At 38.7% G+C, this 19,959-nt stretch overlaps 2 protein-coding genes and 1 pseudogene across 7 annotated transcripts in view; 1 reads left to right on the forward strand and 2 right to left on the reverse strand.

Moving 5' to 3' along the window:
- Positions 1-19,959, reverse strand: part of LOC101035445 (C-type lectin domain containing 6A) — a 74,188-nt gene that overhangs the window by 26,790 nt on the left and 27,439 nt on the right. The window contains exons 1-2 of one of the 6 annotated variants that reach the window (XM_074403124.1): positions 13,359-14,251; positions 11,915-12,178 (exon numbers count right to left, since the gene is read on the reverse strand). The exons of 3 other annotated variants lie outside the window; for them this stretch is intronic. Coding sequence is in view for 1 of the 3 variants with exons in the window: in XM_003926686.3 (XP_003926735.2) it covers positions 18,521-18,665 (145 nt within the window). In the remaining 2 variants the exon portion in view is untranslated. Of the gene's footprint in view, positions 1-11,914; positions 14,252-14,277; positions 18,666-19,959 lie in introns of those variants that run through there. 2 more of the 6 variants (XM_074403123.1, XM_003926686.3) reach the window with 2 other exon arrangements.
- LOC101035762 (large ribosomal subunit protein eL21-like) lies at positions 8,798-11,889 on the reverse strand. The gene has a single exon (XM_074403125.1). It carries the CDS (start codon positions 10,022-10,024, stop codon positions 9,542-9,544), a length of 483 nt encoding a protein of 160 aa, XP_074259226.1. The 5' UTR covers positions 10,025-11,889; the 3' UTR covers positions 8,798-9,541.
- On the forward strand, positions 10,881-11,809 carry LOC141585032 (double-strand-break repair protein rad21 homolog pseudogene; annotated as a pseudogene).

A 19,959-nucleotide genomic window follows, 5' to 3' on the forward strand; every position in this document is an offset into this window, starting at 1 on the left:
AAACCAATGAGAAAAAAAGCACACAAGGTACTAGAATCTCTGGGACACATTTAAAGCAGTCTGTAGAAGGAAATTTATATCACTAAATGCCCACAAGAGACAGCAGAAAAGATCTAAAATTGACTCCCTAACATCAAAATTAAAAGAAATAGAAAAGCAAGAGCAAATAAATTCAAAAGCTAGCAGCAGACAAGAAATAACTAAAATCAGAGCAGAACTGAAAGAGATAGAGACACAAAAAACCCTTCAAAAAAAATCAAGGAATACAGGAGCTGGTTATTTGAAAAGATCAACAAAATAGATAGACAGTTCGCCAGACTAATAAGGAAGAAAAGAAAGAGTTAGGTGTGGTGGCTCATGCCTGTAATCCCAGCACTTTGGGAGGCTGAGGCGGGTGGATCACGAGGTCAGGAGCTCAAGACCAACATGGTGAAAGTCCATCTCTACTAAAAATACAAAAATTAGGTGGGTATGACGGCATGCACCTGTAATCCCAGCTACCCAGGAGGCTGAGGGAGGAAAATCACTTGAACCCATGAGGTGGAGGTTGCAGTGAGCTGAGATTGTGCCACTGCACTTCAGCTTGGGCAACAGAGCAAGATTCCATCTCAAAAGAAGAAGAGGAAGAAGAAGGAAGAAGAAAGAGGAGGAGGAGGAGAAAGAGGAGGAGGAGGAGAGAAGAATCAAACAAATGCAATAAAAAAATAATTAAGGGGATATCACTACTGATCCCACAGAAATACAATCTACCATCAGAGAATACTATAAACACCTCTAAGCAAATAAACTAGAAAATTGTTAAAATGCATGCTCTGAATGAAGAGATGATCCAAACAGGCTTTGTGTGAGCAACATGCCTGTTTATTCACCTGGGTGTGGGCAGGCTGAGTCCAAAAAGAGAGTCAGTGGAGGGTGAAGGGATAGGAGCTGATTTTATAGGTTTGGAGTAGTCAATGGAAAGTCACAGAAGTTACAGTTCAGGGTGATTTTTGCAAGCTGGGAGAGGGTCATAGGGTCTGGAGTCATGAAGTTGACCACAGTTGGTTACAAAGTCCAATTGCCTTATCAGTTGAGGTGGGAATAAGGAACAATAGAAGGATGTCTCAAAGTTAATTAGGTGCCACAGGCATTCATCATGTCTTCTCCTTTTGTGGTTTTCCAGTTACTTCAGACTTTCTAGTTCCAGGTACTCATCTGGAGTGTACGTGCAGGTCACAGAGGTTACCATGCCATCCACGGCATGGTCAGTCGGCCTAAAAGACCTTACAAAAATCTAGAAGAATTGGATAAATTCCTGGACATATACACCCTCCCAAGGCTAAACCAGGAAAAAGGCAAATCCCTAAATAGACCAATAACAAGTTCTGAAATTGAGGCAGCAATTAATAGCCTACCAACAACAGAAAGTCCAGGACCAGATGGATTCACAGCTGAATTCTACCTGAGGTACAAAGAGGAGCTGGTACCATTCCTTCTGAAACTATTCTAAGTAAGAGGAAAAGATGGACTCCTCCATAGCTCATTTTATTAGCCCGGAATCATCCTGATACCAAAACCTGGCAGAGACACAACTAAAAAAGAAAATTTCAGGCCAATATCCATGATGAACATCAATGCAAAAATCCTCAATAAATTACTGGTAAACAGAATCCAGGAGCACATCAAAAAGATTATCTATCACAATCAAGTTGGCTTCATCACTGGGATATAAGGCTGGTTCAACATTTACACAAATAAATAAATGTCATCCATCACATAAACAGAACCACAGACAAAAACCACGATTATCTCAATAGATACAGAAAAGGTCTTCAACAAAATTCAACAGCACTTCAAGCTAAAAACTCTCAACAAACTAGGTATTGATGGAACATATCTCAAGATAATAAGAGCTATTTATGACAAACCTACAGCCAATATTATACTAAATGGGCAAAAACTGGAAGCATTCCCTTTGAAAACTGGCACAAGACAAGGATGCCCTCTCTCACCACTCCAACATAGTGTTGGAAGTTCTGGCCAGGGCAATCAAGCAAGAGAAAGCAATAAAGGGCATCCAATTAGGAAAAGAGAAAGCCAAATTATCTCTGTTTGTAGATGACATGATTGTATATTTTTAAAACCCCATCATCTCAGCCCAAAGTCTCCTTAAGCTAATAAGCAATTTCAGCAAAGACTCTGGATAAAAAAAAAAAAATCAATGTGCAAAAATCACAAACATTTTTATACACTAATGACAGACAGAGAGCCAAATCATACATGAACTCCCATTCCTAATTGCTACAAGAGAATAAAATACCAGGAATACAACTTACAATGGATGTGAAGGACCTGTTCAAGGAGAACTACAAACCACTGCTCAAAAAACTAAGAGAAGAAACAAACAAATGGAAAAATATTCCATGCTCATGGATAGGAAAAATCAGTATCATGAAAATGGCCATACTGCCCAAAGTAATTTATAGATTCAATGTTACCCCCATCAAGCTACCATTGACTTTCTTCATATAATTGGGAAAAAAACACTTTAAACTTTATTTGGAACAACAACAACAGCAAAAGCCCACATAGCCAAGACAATTTTAAGCAAATAGAACAAAGCTAGAGGCATCATGCTACCTGACTTTAAACTATACTACAAGGATACAGTAACCAAAACAGCATGGTACTGGTACCAAAAACAGATATATAGACCAATAGAACAGAACAGAGACCTCAGCAATAACACCACACATCTACAACCATCTGATCTTTGACAAACCTGACAGAAAAAAACAATGGGAAAACAATTCCCTATTTAATAAATGGTGTTGGGAACACTGGCTAGCCATGTGCAGAAAGCTGAAATTGGAACCCTTCTTTACACCTTTCTATACAATATATACAAAGATTAACCCAAGATGGATTAAACACCTAAGTCCTAAAACCAAAAAAAAAAAAAAAAGAGAGAGAAGAAAACTTAGGCAATATCATTTAGAACGTAAGCATGGGCAAAGACTTCGTGACTAAAATACCAAAAGCAATGGCAACAAAAGCCAAAATAGACAAAATGGGATCTAATTAAACTAAAGAGCTTTTGCACAACAAAAGAAACTATCAGCAGAGTGAACAGAATGAACCTACAGAATGGGAGAAAATTTTTGCAATCTGTCCATCTGACAGAAGGCTAATATCCAGAATCTACAACGAACTTAAACAAATTTACAAGAAAAAAACAAACAACCTAATCAAAAAGTGGGCAAAAAAATATGAACGGACACTTTTCAAAAGGCAACATTTATGCAGCCAACAAACATCAACAAACATATGAAAGAAAGCTCATCATCACTGGTCATTAAAGAAATGCAAGTCAAAACCACAATGAGATACCATCTCATACCAGTTAGAATGGTAATCATTAAAAAGTCAGGCAACAACAGACACTGGAGAATATAGAGAAAGAGAAATGCCTTTACATTGTTGGTGTGAGTGTAAATTAGTTCAACCATGTGGAAGGCAGTGTGGTGATTCCTCAAAGATCGAGAACCAGAAATACCATTTAACCCAGCAATCCCATTACTGGGTATACGCCCAAAGGATTATAAATCATTCTACTATAAAGATATATGCACATGTATGTTTATTGCAGCACTGTTCACAATAACAAATACTTGGAACCAACTCGAGTGCACATCAATGATAGACTAAAGAAAATGTGGCATATATACACCATGGAACGCTATGCAGCTATAAAAAAAGAATAAGTTTATGTTCTTTGCAGGGACATGGATGAAGCTGGAAGCCATCATTCTCAGCAAACTAACACAGGAACAAAAAACCAAACACCACATGTTTTCTCTCACAAGTGGATGAATATTGAGAACACGTGGACACAAGGAGAGGAACATCACACACTGGGGCCTGTTGAGGGGTTGGGGGGCAAGGGGAGGGATAGCATTAGGAGAAATACTTAATATAGATGGCAAGTTGATGGGTGCAGCAAACCACCATGGCACATGTGTACCTGTATAACAAACCTGCATGTTCTGCACATGTACCCCAGAACTTAAAGTATAATAATAATAAAAAAAAAATTATGTAGCCAAAAAAGAAGAGACATAAGTTGTTTTGCTGTAGGAAGATGAGCAACAGCCCTATTTTATGTATATAGTTTAGAGTTTAAGGAAAAATAGTAATAATGGGATCTATTAATATTTTATTGTGTGGGACATGCCTGCAAAAAGAGTTCTTGCAATTCTTTGAGGGTTGCTGAATAGTCCTCTTGAGTCAAGGCCAGGGAGAGACATATGTTGGAAAAATATTTTATGATTTCCTTAGCTAAATAACAACAGAATTACTGAAACAAGAAAAGGTGATGATGAAGTTTTGGCATGTCAAAGGCAGGTTTCTGTCTTTGAAGTCAATAGTTCAGTGAGGCTCTCTAATTCTTGGGTCCTTTCTCTTATCCTTAATGATTGATTGCACATTCTCAGATGAGTGGTCTTGAATACATGAAAAATTAAAGAATTTGAGGGTTTTTTCAAATGAAACTTTTCAAATTGTAGAATAAGTATCTATAAAGTGAAAACTCAATAGGCTAAAAATGATATTCCTTCAGGCTTCAATGAGATCAACAGTTTATACAGGAGAAAGGAAGAATAGATTCTACATCACTATCAGTTTACAATTCCCCCTGCTGACGGAGGACACAACAAACTAAAGGTTTGAGAAAAAATTAAGGTACAGACAGAAGAGAAAAGATGTCTTTCCAAATCACAGACCTGTTTTTCTCCTCTGGATCTTGAAAGGGAAGAGGTAAAGCTAAAAACAAGAGGGAGGCCAATATAAAAATAAATGACAGTAAACATCAACAATAGACAAATATGGCCAGGGTGCCAAATTAATATACAGCAAGAGCAGAACTGAATATGGCCTCAGGTCACAAATGGAGGCAGCAGGGGATCTTTTTGCCCTGACCAAGTGTGAGTGCAGAAACAAAAGATCATGAGAAAAACTCCCAGATAGAGGTGTGGTTTTTTTTTGTTTTTTTTTTGTTTTTTTTTGTTTTTTTTTTGAGACGGAGTTTCGCTCTTGTTACCCAGGCTGGAGTGCAATGGCGCGATCTCGGCTCACCGCAACCTCCGCCTCCTGGGTTCAGGCAATTCTCCTGCCTCAGCCTCCTGAGTAGCTGGGATTACAGGCACACGCCACCATGCCCAGCTAATTTTTTGTATTTTTAGTAGAGGTGTGGTTTTAAAAACACACACACAGGAAGAAAGCATACATTATTCAGATAATGAATGTTCCTTGTGGCTTGATCTCTTTTAAAAGGGTGAGTTCTAGCCTAGACAACTAAGTGAGACCCCATCTCTACAAAAAATAGAAACATAAAATTATCTGAACATTGTGGTGTGCACCTGTAATCCTAGCTGAGGTAGGATAGCGTAAGCCCAGGAGTGCGAGGTCGCAGTGAGCCGTGATAGTGCCACTGTACTGCAGCCTGGGCAACAGAGTGAGATCCTGATTTTTAAAAAACAAAAGGAAAAAAGTGAATGTATATCCTTATGTATATCTCTGCTTGTCTTAAAATACAATCCATGAATTGACAAATTAAATTACTAAGCGTTTCCTTTCCGGAAGAACAGCTCTGGATTTCTCAGTAAATATTTCTCAGTAAATAAAATACAATCCATGAATTGACAAATTAAATTACTAAGAGTTTCCTTTCCAGAAGAACAACTCTGGGTTTCTCAGTAAATTTCTCTCTCTCTCTCTCTCTCTCTCTCTCTCTCTCTCTCTCTCTCTCTCTCTCCATATATATATATATATATATATATATATATATATATATATGTATGTATATATATGCCCCTGTAATCCTAGCTGAGGTAGGAGGATAGCATCTATATGTATATTATATATCTACTAACATATATATAGATGCATATAATATATATAATATATAATATATATTATCTACTAATACATATATATTATAACATATATTATATATAATATACATGTATTAGTAGACGGAAGATTCGATTTTCTTGCTCAAGAGTTTGAATTAAGAATAACAGATTGCTGGCCGGGTGCGGTGGCTCAAGCCTGTAATCCCAGCACTTTGGGAGGCCAAGGCGGGTGGATCACGAGGTCGAGAGATCGAGACCATCCTGGTCAACATAGTGAAACCCCGTCTCTACTAAAAATACAAAAAACTAGCTGGGCATGGTGGCGCGTGCCTGTAATCCCAGCTACTCAGGAGGCTGAGGCAGGAGAATTGCCTGAGCCCAGGAGGCGGAGGTTGCGTTGAGCCGAGATCGCGCCATTGCACTCCAGCCTGGGTAACAAGAGCGAAACTCCGTCTCAAAAAAAAAAAAAAAAAAAAAAAAAAAAAAAAAAAAAAAAGAATAACAGATTGCTGGACTCCGTGTTTGGGTGTTTGTGTCCCCTTCCGTGAACACTCCCTTCGTGGAAGCCGTCTTTCTCTTTCCTGGATTTCCCCTCTGGAGTCCCCTTCCGCACTCTCTTGTGGAAGCCTGTCTTCCCCTCCTAAACTCCATCTCTCTCTGTTCCCTACCACTCAGGGTGGAAGCTGCTTTCCTCTCCTGGATTCCATCTTTCTGGATCTCTCACTCTGTGTGAGAGTTAGCTGTTTCTCTCTCTCCTCAGGTTTCTCTCTAAATAAATAAATAAACAAACAAACAAACAAACAAACTACACTTTTGAGTCCATGGTATCCTCTCTCATTCTTGAGAGGATAGGAGACCAAGAACCTCGAGAAACACTCTCTCAGGGGCGCTGAGGGCACTCTGAACCCCAGTATTGCAATAGTGCTCACAAGAAGCCAAAGATACCAAAAGAGAAAGTGACCACGTGAAACTTCAGAAACAAAGTCAGAAAAGACAGGGCGGCTTCTGCCTTTCTCTCTCGGATCACTCACCCTAGGGGAAGACCGCTGACAAGTTGTGATGACATTTAAGTAGGCTATGGAGAGGCTGATGTGTGAGGAAGGAAAGAAGCCTCCTGCCAATCACCGTATGAGTCACAAGTAAGTCTACTAGGATGAAGATTCTGCACATTAATTCATAGCAATCTAGATGAAGAAAAGAAAGTGGTCAAGACAACTGGAATGACTTGCAAAAGATTCAAGGATCAACTTAAAAGGACTTTTACTGGCCAAAGATGGTATAATTTGGTCATTAATAAGAAAATAACTGAAATGGACAGAAACTCATCAAATATACCTACATCCAGGAACCCATGATAGAATTTTGCAAAATCCTAATGGTGACTTATGTAGGATGCTAATGAAATATCTCTGAATTTTGGTAAATAAAAGGAATTAATCAAGCATTTATCCAGCCTCTAATGAACAAATGCTCTATCATGATGAAATCAGTACAACCTAAAAACTGGGAAAGTCTGTAAAACAAATGTTTCACTGTCTCCAACAAACAACTTGGAAGGAAAAATTAGAGGGATAAAAGAGACTTGATCATTTCAACCAATTGCAGTGCATGACTGTATTTTAATTCTGATTTGAATAAACCATGAAAAAATAATGACAATTGGGAAAATGTAAACTATGTGTACATACTTGGTGATATTAAAGTCTTATTAAGTTTTATGTGCAAAAAAAAAAAGAATAACAGATTGCTATTTGGAACGTAGAAAATTTTCACCTAGAAAGTCTTTTGCAATCATAAATTAGGTATTTTAAAGTGTGAATAAAGTATAAATTTCTGTCTAAACACTTAAGGCTACAAAATATTGAATCTATTTTCTTTATAAATTAGTTTATATTTACTGTAAATCCACATACCATTGGACTGGAAGAACTGACTGATCTAGCAATGTTAAGATACTGCTCTCCCACGGAAGAGTCAGCATATCTCCTCTAGCGAGAGAGCACCAAGATATCCAGTGCCAAAATTCTAGAAGAGCCAGGTGTGTATGTTCGTTGCTCATGAGTCTAGTGATCACTGAAAGGCACTGTTTCTATCCACATGACCTCCTCAGGCCCCGTGATTTTCAACTACTTTTGTTATATTATTTAGACACATAAATCCTTTTCATTTTTTCTTCACTAAACATATCCTGATTCTCCACAGAACCCTCTTCTAATTCTACTTTCTCCAAAATTTCTATAATTTTCCAAAGAGTTATACTTTGGGGGAAAAAAAATGCCAGAAAGTCTAGCAAGGCGCTGCTCTGACACTTCACTTCTGTTGTTGCAAATTACAGAATCAGCTTGCCGCAGAATGAGCTTTCCATTTGAATGGCAAGAAAGTGAAACTTCCCACAAGTAAGTGTGTACATTTTGAACTCTGATAAGGTCTTTTTACTATTGTCCCAGTATAAACATTTTTTAACAGTGATTTTATTTTGTCTGTAGCTAAGAACTCATTATAACTCAAGAGAGTCACTATAACTTGAGGAATCCAGCTAGTGACCATTAAAAAAAAAAAAAAAAAAATCTATGTGTGATTTTTTCAGGCCCAACCAACAGGCGTTTACAAAGGTTTTACCTGGCAGGCCTCCTGATGGAAAGCTGCCCTCCCCACACCAAACCTGTCGCACAGCCAATGCGCTGCAGTTTGCAAGGGATGTTGCAATCAAGCGATCAGGCCATGCTCTTATACGTATTTGCATTCCTAGCCCAATGCCTTAATTCATAGGTCTCTTTATCAGGGAACATTGGCCAAGTTCCTCTTCAGTTGCCTCTGCAGAAGCTTCCTTGTTAGCTGACGGAAGGGATACCCTAAAGACGCTTTTCCCCACTCCGACTCAGTCCGCAGTAGCTCTCCACTTCGTTTCAACTTGTTGCTTTAGTTGGCTGTTTCAATACCTGACAACTCAACTCTTGCCAGCACAGCTGAGCTCTTGACAATAATAAAGCCAAAATTGAAAGAAATTGTATTAGTTTTCGAACGCTGCTGTCATAAACTGTGCCACACAAATGTGTTGTCTTCTAGCTCTGAAGGTGAGAGAGCCTAGATTGGGTCGGCAAGGCTGTGTTCCTTCTGGAGCTCTAGAGGAAAATCCATTTTTTGCCTTCTCCAGCTTGTAGAGGCTTCCTGCATTCATTGGCTCATAGTCCCTTCCTCCATCTTCAAAGTCAGCAGTATAGCATCTTCAAATATCTCACACTAACTCTGATGTCTGCAATTGTCATCATATCTCCTTCACTGACTCTAATTCTCCATCTTCCTCTTTTAAAGACCGACATGATAATACTGGGCTCACCCAGATAATTCAGGATCTCTTCAATTCAAAATTCTTAACGTAATCATACCTGCAAAGTCCCTTTCACAACATAAAGTAATATGTTCACAGATTCACAGGATTAGAATATGAACATCTTTGGGGCTGAATCACTTTTCAGCCCACTAGGGAAAGGTTCAAAATATTTTATTGTCCCGGTAAAACATCAAGATGTCTAAATTCCAAATCTAGTTATTGCAGACTAGGTAAATTGGACCAACCATCCTGAGGAAGACATTAAAAAGCTGTATTTTTTAATAAAACAGTCCAGAGGTCTTTAAAAAAAAAAAACCTATTATGCCATGAATTCATAGTTAATAGATTCCAGCAGCTCAGGCTCCTTCCCATTGGTTCTCACAAAGTGTGTTTCTCTGGGTGAAGCAGGCTGGCACTTCAGTTGGGCCCAGGTACCTTTCTCTTTGGCTTCTTTCTTTTTCTGATCAGTTTCCTTCACACATTTTAGGAAGCTATCACGGCTCTTAGAGTGCTTGATGTGCTCAATACTCACATTAATTCTCTTGGCAAGAATCTTGCCCTTAACTTGTTTGTTTACAACAATGCCAACAGCATGCTGGGTAACATTGTAGACTCTTCCAGTTTTGCCATGATAACATTTGTGGGGCATTCCTTTTTGAACAGTACCCATTCCCTTGATGTCTACAACATCACCTTTCTTATAGATTCGCATATACGTGGCCAAAGGAACAACTCCATGTTTTCTAAAAGGCCTAGAGAACATGTATCGAGTGCCTCTCCTCTTTCCCTTTGTGTTTGCCATTTTGGCGAATTACTGGAAGATGGTGGTTCTGGCCGAAAGGAACAAAAAGCTTTATTTTTAATGTTCTAAAAATATCAATGGGTAGCAAGCACATGAAAAGTGCTCAACATCACTAATCGTTAGAAAAATGCAAATCAAAGGCACAATGCAATGCAATCTTATACCCATTAAGATGGCTGCAAAAAAAATACAGAGAATAATAAATGTTGACAAAAAAAAAAATGGAACCTTTGTATACTATTGGTCAGAATGTAAAATGGTGCAACCACTATGGAAAACAGTATAGTAGTTTCTCAAAAATTTAAAAATGAAACTACCGTAAGATCCAGCAATTGTACTTCTAATATATACCCAAAATAATTGAAAGTAGGCTCTCAAAGTGATGTTTCTGCCCCCACATTCATAGCAGCATTATTCACAAGAGCCATAAAGAAAAAGGAAGTCAAGTGTTCATCAATGGATGGAATGGATGAACCAAATGTGGTTTGATAGGTCATTGTTGCATGTTGTAATTTCTAGAATAACTACTATAAGTAGTCAAAAAGCATGTGACTGCCAAAATGACAGATGAGGAAAATAATAATTTTTAAATAATCAATCAAATGGAAGGCAAGGCAGCAGGAAGAAAAAAAAGGAACATAAAACATGTTGGAGCAATCCATCGTGTTTGTTTGAGTGAATTGAAAAGGAGGTTATGGCTTTGGTAGGGAGCAGGAGCTGCTCTGAAGCTACACCTCACAAGGGTTCCCCCCTTTTCTGCCCCTCTCCCAACCCTTTTTCTGTCCCTGGGCCACCCAGCCCACCCAACTCCCAGCAGAGAGCAAGGATCCTTCTATTTTCATAGCCAACCAGAACAATGTTCTATGCACATTTTCTTCTCAGTAAAAGAGGGTCTCTAACCAAAATTTGGCCAGTGGCCCATTGGGATAAACAGCTAACCAAAGCTCATGTATTTGAGTGCAGTTTAGAGAGCAGCATGGAGAGTGTCACCTCACCAAAGGTGGAAATGGCATTAGGGATATCAGGACATCTCTGACTGGGAGCTGTTTGAATCTATCACAGGAGAGAAAAATACATTTTTGCAAACTATAATGAAGCATTCATTAACATAAAGATGGCTTTTTGGCCAGGTGTTGTTGACCTACTTGAGGAAAATCAGGAAGCAGCTTATAATGCCATTACTTTAGTCTTCAAGTAATGGAATTGTAAGCTGACTTAGATGACATCAAAGTAGCCCAGCAGTTCAGCTTGAATCAAAGGACAGTAGAAGAGATAACCATGAGAGAAGAAATTGGGAACATCAGTATCTTACAAGAAAATAATGTTTGCAATTTTGGAATGGATGATCATGAGATAATGAGAGAAGACTGTGCTTATGGCAATGAGGAGATGTTAGTAAGCAATACTGCTTCTAACTTCCTGTTAGAGTCTGAGCAGAGCACCAGCAATCTAAATGAGAAAATTAACCTCTTCGAATATGAAGACCAATGTAAGGAGAATAATTTTGGAGGAGGAAATTATGGTGGAATATTAGATGACAAAACTAGTAATAATGATGGCAGGATCTTTGATGATCCCCCTGCCCTCTCTGAGGCAAGGGTGATGTTGCCAGAGCATCCTGCACATGATGATATGGATGAAGATGATAATATATCAATGGGTAGGCCTGATAGCCCTGATTCAGTGGATCCCATTGAACTGATGCCAACTATGACTGATCAAACAATACTTGTTTGGCTTGGAGTAAGATCACAACTTCTCTTACTAGGGGAGGGAGTTCCCTGACCCCTTGTGCTTCCCAGGTGATGCAGCACCCCACCCTGCTTTGGTTCACCCTCTCCATGGGCTGCACCCACTGTCTAACCAGTCCCAGTGAGATGATCCAGGTACCTCAGTTGGAAATGCGTCAATCACCAGCCTTCTGCATTGATCTCATTGGGAGCTGCAGACAGGAGCTGTTCCTATTTGGCCATCTTGCCAGCCAGGCACTCATGTTTTTTGTTTGTGTGTTTGTTTGTTTGTTTGTTTGTTTGTTTCAAAACTCATCATGCTTTCTCAACAGTTCTTCAAAGTCTTAACTCATCCCAGCATTAACTCAAAAGACCAAGGGCCAAGTTTCATCTGAGACAAGGCAAGACCCTTCTGCTTATGAGCCTATAAAGTGAAAAACAAGTTAGTTACTTTCAAGATAAAATGGGGATACAGACATTGGGTAAATGGTCCCACTCCAAAAGGGAGAAATTGGCCAAAACAAAGAGGCTACAGGCACTATGCAGGTCCAAAAGCCAGCAGGGCAGTTATTTAAAAATTTTTTGAGATAAGGTCTATCTCTGTCACCCAGCTGGAGTGCAATGGCATGATCTCAGCTCTATGCAACATCCACCTTGCAAGCTCAAGCAATTCTTCTGCCTCAGCCTCCCAAGTAGCTGTGACTACAGGCACATGCCACTGCACGTGGCTAATTTTGTATTTTTCATAGAGAAGGGGTTTTGCCATGTTGCTTAGGCAGGTCTCAAACTCCTGAGCTCAGATGATTTGCCCGTGTTGGCCTCCCAAATTTGTGGAATTACAGGCATGAGTTACCACATCCAGCCTTATTAAATCTTAAAGCTCCAAAATAATCTCCTTTGATTCCATGTCTCACATACAGGGTATGCTGATGCAAGAAGTGGGCTCCCCAGGCCTTGGGTAGTTCAGCCCCTATGGCTTTGCAGGGTACAGGAGCTGCAGCTGCTTTCATGGACTAGCATTGAGTCCCTATAGCTTTTCCAGGTGCACAGTGCAAATTGTCAGTGGATACAATTCTGGGGTCTGAAAGATGATGGCCCTCTTCCCACAGCTCCATTACGCAGTGCTCCAGTGGAGGACTCCATGTAGGGTCTCCAACCCCACATTCCCTCTCTGCATTGCCCTAGTAGAGATTGTCTTCGTAAGGGCTCCACCCCTGCAGGAAACTTCTGTCTGGACATCCAGGTGTTTCCATACATCCTCTGAAATCTAAACAGAAACTCCCAAAGTTCAACTCTTGTCTTCTGTGCACCCACAGGCCCAACAACGCATGGAAGTCACCAAGGCTTGGGACTTGCACCCTCTGAAGCAATGGCCTGAAATAAACCTTGACCCTGTTAGCCATGGCTAGAGATGGATCAGCTGGGATGCAAGGGGCCTGGTCCTGAGGCTGCACAGAGCAGCAGGGCCCTGGGCCCAGCCCATGAAACCACTTATCCTTCCTAGGACTCCAAGACTGTGATGGGAGGTACTACCAAGAAAATCTCTCAAATGACCTGAAGACATTTTTCCCATTAACATTTGACTCCAGTTCCTCTTTACTTACACAAATTTCTGCAGCAGGCTTGACTTTCTCCCAAAAAGTGGGTTTTTCTTTTCTACTGCATGGCTGGGCTGCAAAGTTTCCAAGCTTTTGTGCTCTGCTTCCCTTCTAAATATAAGTTGCAGTTTCAGATCATCTCATTGTTCACACATATCAACATACAGTTTTAGAAAGAGCCAGGTCACATCTTAAATGCTTTGCTGTTTAGAAATTTCTTCTGCCAGATATCCTAAATCATCTCTCTCAAGTTCAAAGTTCCACAGATCTCTAAGGCAAAATGCCACCAGTCTCTTTGCTAAAGCATAGCAAGAGTGACATTTACTCCACTACCCAACAAGTTTCTCATTGCCATCTGTGAGCCCCTCAGCCTGGACTTTATTGTCCATATCACCATCAGCACTTTGGTCAAAACCATTTGACAAGTCTCTTGGAAGTTCCAAGCTTTCCCACATCTTCCTGTCCTCTTCCAAGCCCTCCAAACTCTTCCAACCTCTGACAGTTACCGAGTTCCAAAGTCACTTACACATTTTCATGTGGAATTTCATGTAGGGTATCTTTATAGCAGTGTTCCATTCTCATGGTGCCAATTTTCTGTATTCATCCGTTTTCACAGTTGCTATAAAGAACTACCTGATGCCAGGCACGGTGGCTCAAGCCTGTAATCCCAGCACTTTGGGAGGCCGAGGCGGGTGGATCACGAGGTCAAGAGATCGAGACCATCCTGGTCAAAGTGGTGAAACCCCATCTCTACTAAAAATACAAAACATTAGCTGGGCATGGTGGCACATGCCTGTAATCCCGGCTACTCAGGAGGCTGAGGCAGGAGAATTGCCTGAACCCAGGAGGCGGAGGTTGCAGTGAACCGAGATCGCGCCATTGCACTCCAGCCTGGGTAACAAGAGTGAAACTCCATCTCAAAAAAAAAAAAAAGAACTACCTGAGAATGAGTAATTGAAGAAAAGAGGTTTGACTCACAGTTCTGCAGACTGAAGGAAGCGTGAGTGGGAGGCATTGGGAAGCTTACAGTCATGGCAGAAGGCAAAGGGAGAGCTAGTACATCTTACCATGGTGGCAGGAGAGAGCAAGATAAGGAAGAAGAGCTACACACTTATCAAACAACCAGATCTTGTGAGAACTCTATCATAAAAAGGGAAGTCTTTCCCCATGAGTCAATCATTTCCCATGAGGCCCCTCCTCTGACACATGGGAATTACAGTTCAAGATAAGATTTGGACAGGGACACAGAAACAAACCAGATCACCATGGAAGACCTTCATAAACTGTGTTAGCTGATGTATCATGGGAAATTTTTGAGCATTTTAAATATGATTGGATATCAATTGGCTTCAAAACACATTGATTCACAATCTCAGTGTGCTTATTTCTGCCGTAATGTTACTTCTCCCTAAATCCTCACCTATGACCCCCTAGGGAGCGCTCTATGACTACTTATCTCAGAAGGAAAAAAAGTTTTGTTTTCATATGGTTGTGCTCATTATTTGGCACTCACTAGAGGAAGACAGTTGAAAGTTACAGCTCTACTCATAACTAGCTCAGGAAGCTTGTAAAAAATGGAAACCTTCTCAATGGAAGTAACTTCAGGCTGTGCATCTGATGGTTAACTTTGCCTAGAAGGAAAGATGGTTTGGGATAAAGACATGTAACAATTCACAGTCAGTGCCTGATGGCTTGGCTGGGTGTTCAGGGACTTGGAAAGAACAATGTTGCTGAATTAATAACAAGCATGTTTGGGAAGGAGGTATGAGGTTATGCCTCTCAGAACAGACTCAGAGTGTGAGGATACTTGTTAATACATGTGAATTCTCTCCACTGAGGAGGAGGTTTCCTCATTGTATGTTTTGTTTTCTTGTTATGTAATAAACCAGAATGAAAGCAGTCCTAAATCAGCCTAACCCGTTAGCCTCACTAATTTTCTAACACAGTTTAGCTTTTCTTGTCTGAATTAATTCAAGGCCACAAAGAAAATATAATAAACACTTAAAAGTATTGTAGGATGCATATGTTGCATTCTTTAAACAAAATGTAGTAAGAAATTTTCAAGATAGAAGCTAAAACTGATCTAGTCTCATAGAAATTTTAAAACACTATACTAAATCACTCCAAGACCAAGAAAAAGTCCTTCCCACAATTATTACTATGTAAAAATGAGAAATAATGAGACCATTAAAATTTAAAATTCCTGATGGGTTAAAATAATACCCAAAGTAAAAATATAGCCTTTAATGTTTTATTTGAAAAGAAAAGACTGAAGATCAATGAATTCCTTTATATTAATTTAAGAAACTAGGTAAGATTAAAATAAATTCAAAGAGTGAAGGATCAATTAATAACAAAAACAGTCATAAATTAAATAGAATAAAAGTACATACCATCAGGAAAGCTGACTTTCTTTTTTAAAGGACATTTAATATAACTTTGACAAGCTTGATCAAGTTAAAAGAAGAAAGATACATGCAAAATTAATTAAAACTAAAAATGTTACACATTTTTTAGATGCAAGGGTAGATTAGAATTATATACATACACTATTCACAGATCAAGTTAACAAATTAAATTTTATATGAAATAGATGATTTTCTAAAAAAAAAAAAAAAAAAAAAAAAAAAAAAAAAAAACTAAATTAACTAAGAAGGGTTAGAAATCCTAAGTCTCAAAATCACAGAAGAAAAGAAAAATATGGTCAAAAAAGTAGTCTTAAATAGAGAGCAAGTCCAGAGAAATTTACAGATAAATTTAACAGTTCTAAGAAATATACACTTACATTACAGGCAAATTTAACCAAATTGTTCAGAGAATGAAAAATGAAAAACATTCTGACTCATTTTTTATGAAGCTAGCATAAATGGATTCCAAACTAGGATAGCACCAAAAGGAAAAGTATGCACCATCTCATTTAGGAATAGTGATGTTTAGGTCAAATATAACTATATTTAAAGAACGCCATGGCACAACCATACTGGATCTAGTCAACCAGCACTCACATCCATTCCCACGTTCTTCATTGGGCCTACCAGTGCTTCAAAGTCGGGAAAGCCATGAACAACATTTTTAAGACTCTTTTTCAATTACGTTATTGATGCAAATTTGGAGCCAATTTAATTCAATAGCATGAGATGTGGGAGGTAAAAACAAAGCAAGAGCTAATTTCTTGCTCATGTTTCTGCCTGATGATCAAGATCATAAATGGCGACTTTCCAGATGTACTTGTTACAGTTAGATGGAGTATCTCATGTCTAGCTACCAGCTTCATTACAGTAATGGTGGCATGAAGACAAAGACAACATCTTCTGGATCCCGGGACCACAATTTCATTATAATCTTGAACTCAAAGCTATCAGTCAAGAACCCCAAACTTGCATTAATCTAATGGATTATTTTTCATATTTGCACTTTGCACAATAGCATACTAATCATTATTATTATTTTTTTTTTTTTTTGAGACAAAGTTTTGCTCTTGTCTCCCAAGCTGGAGTGCAATGGCACGATCTCAGCTCACTGCAACCTCCACCTCCTGGATTCAAGTAATTCTCCTGCCTCAGCCTCCCAAGTAGTTGGGATTACAGGTGCATGCAACCATTCCTGGTTATTTTTTGTATTTTTAGTAGAGAAGGGGTTTTGCCATCTTGGCCAGGCTGGTCTCAAACTCCCGACCTCAGGTGATCCACCCTACTCAACCTCCCAAAGTGCTGGGATTACAGGCATGAGCCACCATGCCCGGCCTGATCATAATTTTAGATTCATCCTATGCTATCCTCTTTATACTCTTGTTTCATTTTATTTTTGTTGTTGTCGTTGTTGGATATTTATGTTAACTTTACTGCCCAATAAAAAACCTAGAATCTTAGAACACTTCTCCATTTTAATACCCATATGTCATAGATCTTGAATCTCTCTCAATACAGCATCTTTTTGGATGGCATTTATGTAAGGAAAATGTATATTTATGTACTTTCCAAAGCAGTTGTACAAAGTTAAACACAAATCAGTAATGTGTAAGTAGTCTTATTGATTTATATTTCCTCCAACTTTTGGAATTATATTTTTTAATTTTACCATAAAAATTGACATAAAATGATGTCTTATTGTCTTGACTTGCAGTTATTACATTATGAACGAAGCTGAGCATCTCTATAAAAACATGAATATTGTCTGTATTTCCCCATCTATAAAGTGCTTGTTCAAATATTTTTCTCATTTTTTGTGTTCTTCTAACTGATTCGTAATAGATGCTTATATATGTTTGGCATTAATATTGTGTCAGTTATAAGTGTTTAAAATATCGTCCTCCAGTCATTTTAATTTGAATCTTCTTAATAATGTTTTGATGAACAGAAGTCCATAATTTTAGTGTAGGAGATTTTTTAATTAATTTAATTTTTACTACACTTTTTTTTTGGCATCTTTTTAAAGAAATTTTGCTGTGATAGTCAGCCTACAAGATGGCCCTCAGTGATTCTCACATTCTGGTATTCATGCCTTTGGGTAGCCCCGTTATTTATTATATCAGATCTGTTTTATGTGACCAATGGGGTACAGCAAAAGTCATGGTCCATAACTGCTGAGTCTAATTCATTAAAGACATTACTTTCACTTGTTTTTTGGATCACTTTTTCCAATGGCAGCTGGCCACTCTATTGTAAGGAGATTCAGTTAGCCCTCCAGAGAGTTCCACATGGTGAGATATTGACCTCCTAGCAATGGCCAACACCAAGTTGCCAGCCATGCAAGTGAGCCATCTAGAAAACAGATCTTTCAACTCTTGTCAGGCCTTCAGATGATTGCAGTTCTCAACCAAAAAGATTTCTTTACGGTATTTTGAGGAAGAAAGATCATCATTTTCAAAAGATACTGCCTTAAAAATCTTCTAACAAACAAAACAGTACAGTCTCTGAAACAATAAATGTCTGTGTAATGAAGTATGAAGAAAGAACAAAATGAATAACAAGTGAAAGAAGAAAGAGAGGAAGAGCTCATTCTATCATTAGTGGAAAAGAGGAAACTAGAAGAAGATTGATTACAGGGAGACAGGTGTCTTTCCATTTCTATGAACCTTTATAACATAAGGATTATGTGTAAATTACAGGAAGAAATTATCATTTCATGATAGGTTTCAGTTTTTAAAATGTCAGTGAAAGAAGTTCCACTCATAGATAAATCTTATTCATCTCACATATTGAATTTCTTCTAGTTTCACAGAGAACATCATTCCATCCCCATCCTTTAGGTTTCCAGAAGACTATTGAACCACATTGCTCTTCAGAATGATTGGGTTCATTTGCGTGCCAAAATCTAAAGGAAAACAAAAAGGTAGATACACATCTTCAATGAATGCATGATGAATGATTAGAAAGTCTGTAAGTTTGGGGTGAGCAGAGTGGGATTTATGAAGAGAGAATATTCCAATGATTGTTCCTTCTTTTCATACTGCCCTCCTCAAATCTTCAAGTATGGACACATGCTTTTTTTTTAATTGCATTTTAGGTTTTGGGGTACATGTGAAGAACATGCAAGATTGTTGCATAGGTACACACGTGGCAGTGTGATTTGCTGTCTTCCTCCCCATCACCTGTATCTGGCATTTCTCCCCATGCTATCCCTCCCCACCTCCCCACCCCGCCGTTCCTCCCCTATTCCCCCCAACAGACCCCAGTGTGTAGTGCTCCCCTCCTTGTGTCCATGTGTTTTCATTGTTCAACACCCGCCTATGAGTGAGAACATGCGGTGTTTCTGCTCTTGTGTCAGTTTGCTGAGAATGATGGTTTCCAGGTTCATCTATGTCCCTACAAAGGACATGAACTCATCATTTTTGATGGTTCCATAGTATTCCATGGTGTAGATGTGCCACATTTTCCCTGTCCAGTCTATCATCGATGGGCATTTGGGTTGGTTCCAGGTCTTTGCTATTGTAAACAGTGCTGTTATGAACATTCGTGTGCACATGGACACACACTTTTAAACTTGCTTCTTTAACATTATCCTGGCAAAAATTTTAGAGATGGTTTATTCTTAGGTCTTTCTGCAGCAATCTTTTTCCTTTTTACAGACCCTTTATCCTGACTGGGGTTATTAAATAATTTCCTTCTTACTGACATGTAATAAAGAGACTATCTCCTTACATGTGTGTATTCTAATCACCTTCCTAAGTGTCTTTATTCTCATGGATCTGCCTTAAGTGAATGTTTGGGTGCCTGAGTCTGGATGTAAAAGTTACCCTGCCTCCAGGGAATACATTCTGGGTAAAGACTGGGAGATTGCACATAACTTTTGGAATTACAAGACCTGGTTTTGAAACTCACTCATTTTGATCTTGGGCAAGTAATTCAATATCCCCACGTATTAGATTCTTCATCTTTAAAAATGGGAATTATAATAAGGCCTCTAAGTAATTCACAAGATATTGGAAGAATCAAATAAGATAACGTATAATTGAATTCTTTTTTAAAGCCACAAGTAAATAGTATTATTACATAAAATTGTACATAGTTCTGATGAGATATTTTAAATTTTATTATTTAGAGATCAGTTTAAGTGTCTACTTGTATTTAAAGTCAGAAAAATGCAATAGTTTAGAGCACCACCTCTG

The sequence above is a fragment of the Saimiri boliviensis genome, chromosome 7 (genome assembly GCF_048565385.1).
Source record: "Saimiri boliviensis isolate mSaiBol1 chromosome 7, mSaiBol1.pri, whole genome shotgun sequence".
Lineage (NCBI taxonomy): Eukaryota > Metazoa > Chordata > Mammalia > Primates > Cebidae > Saimiri > Saimiri boliviensis.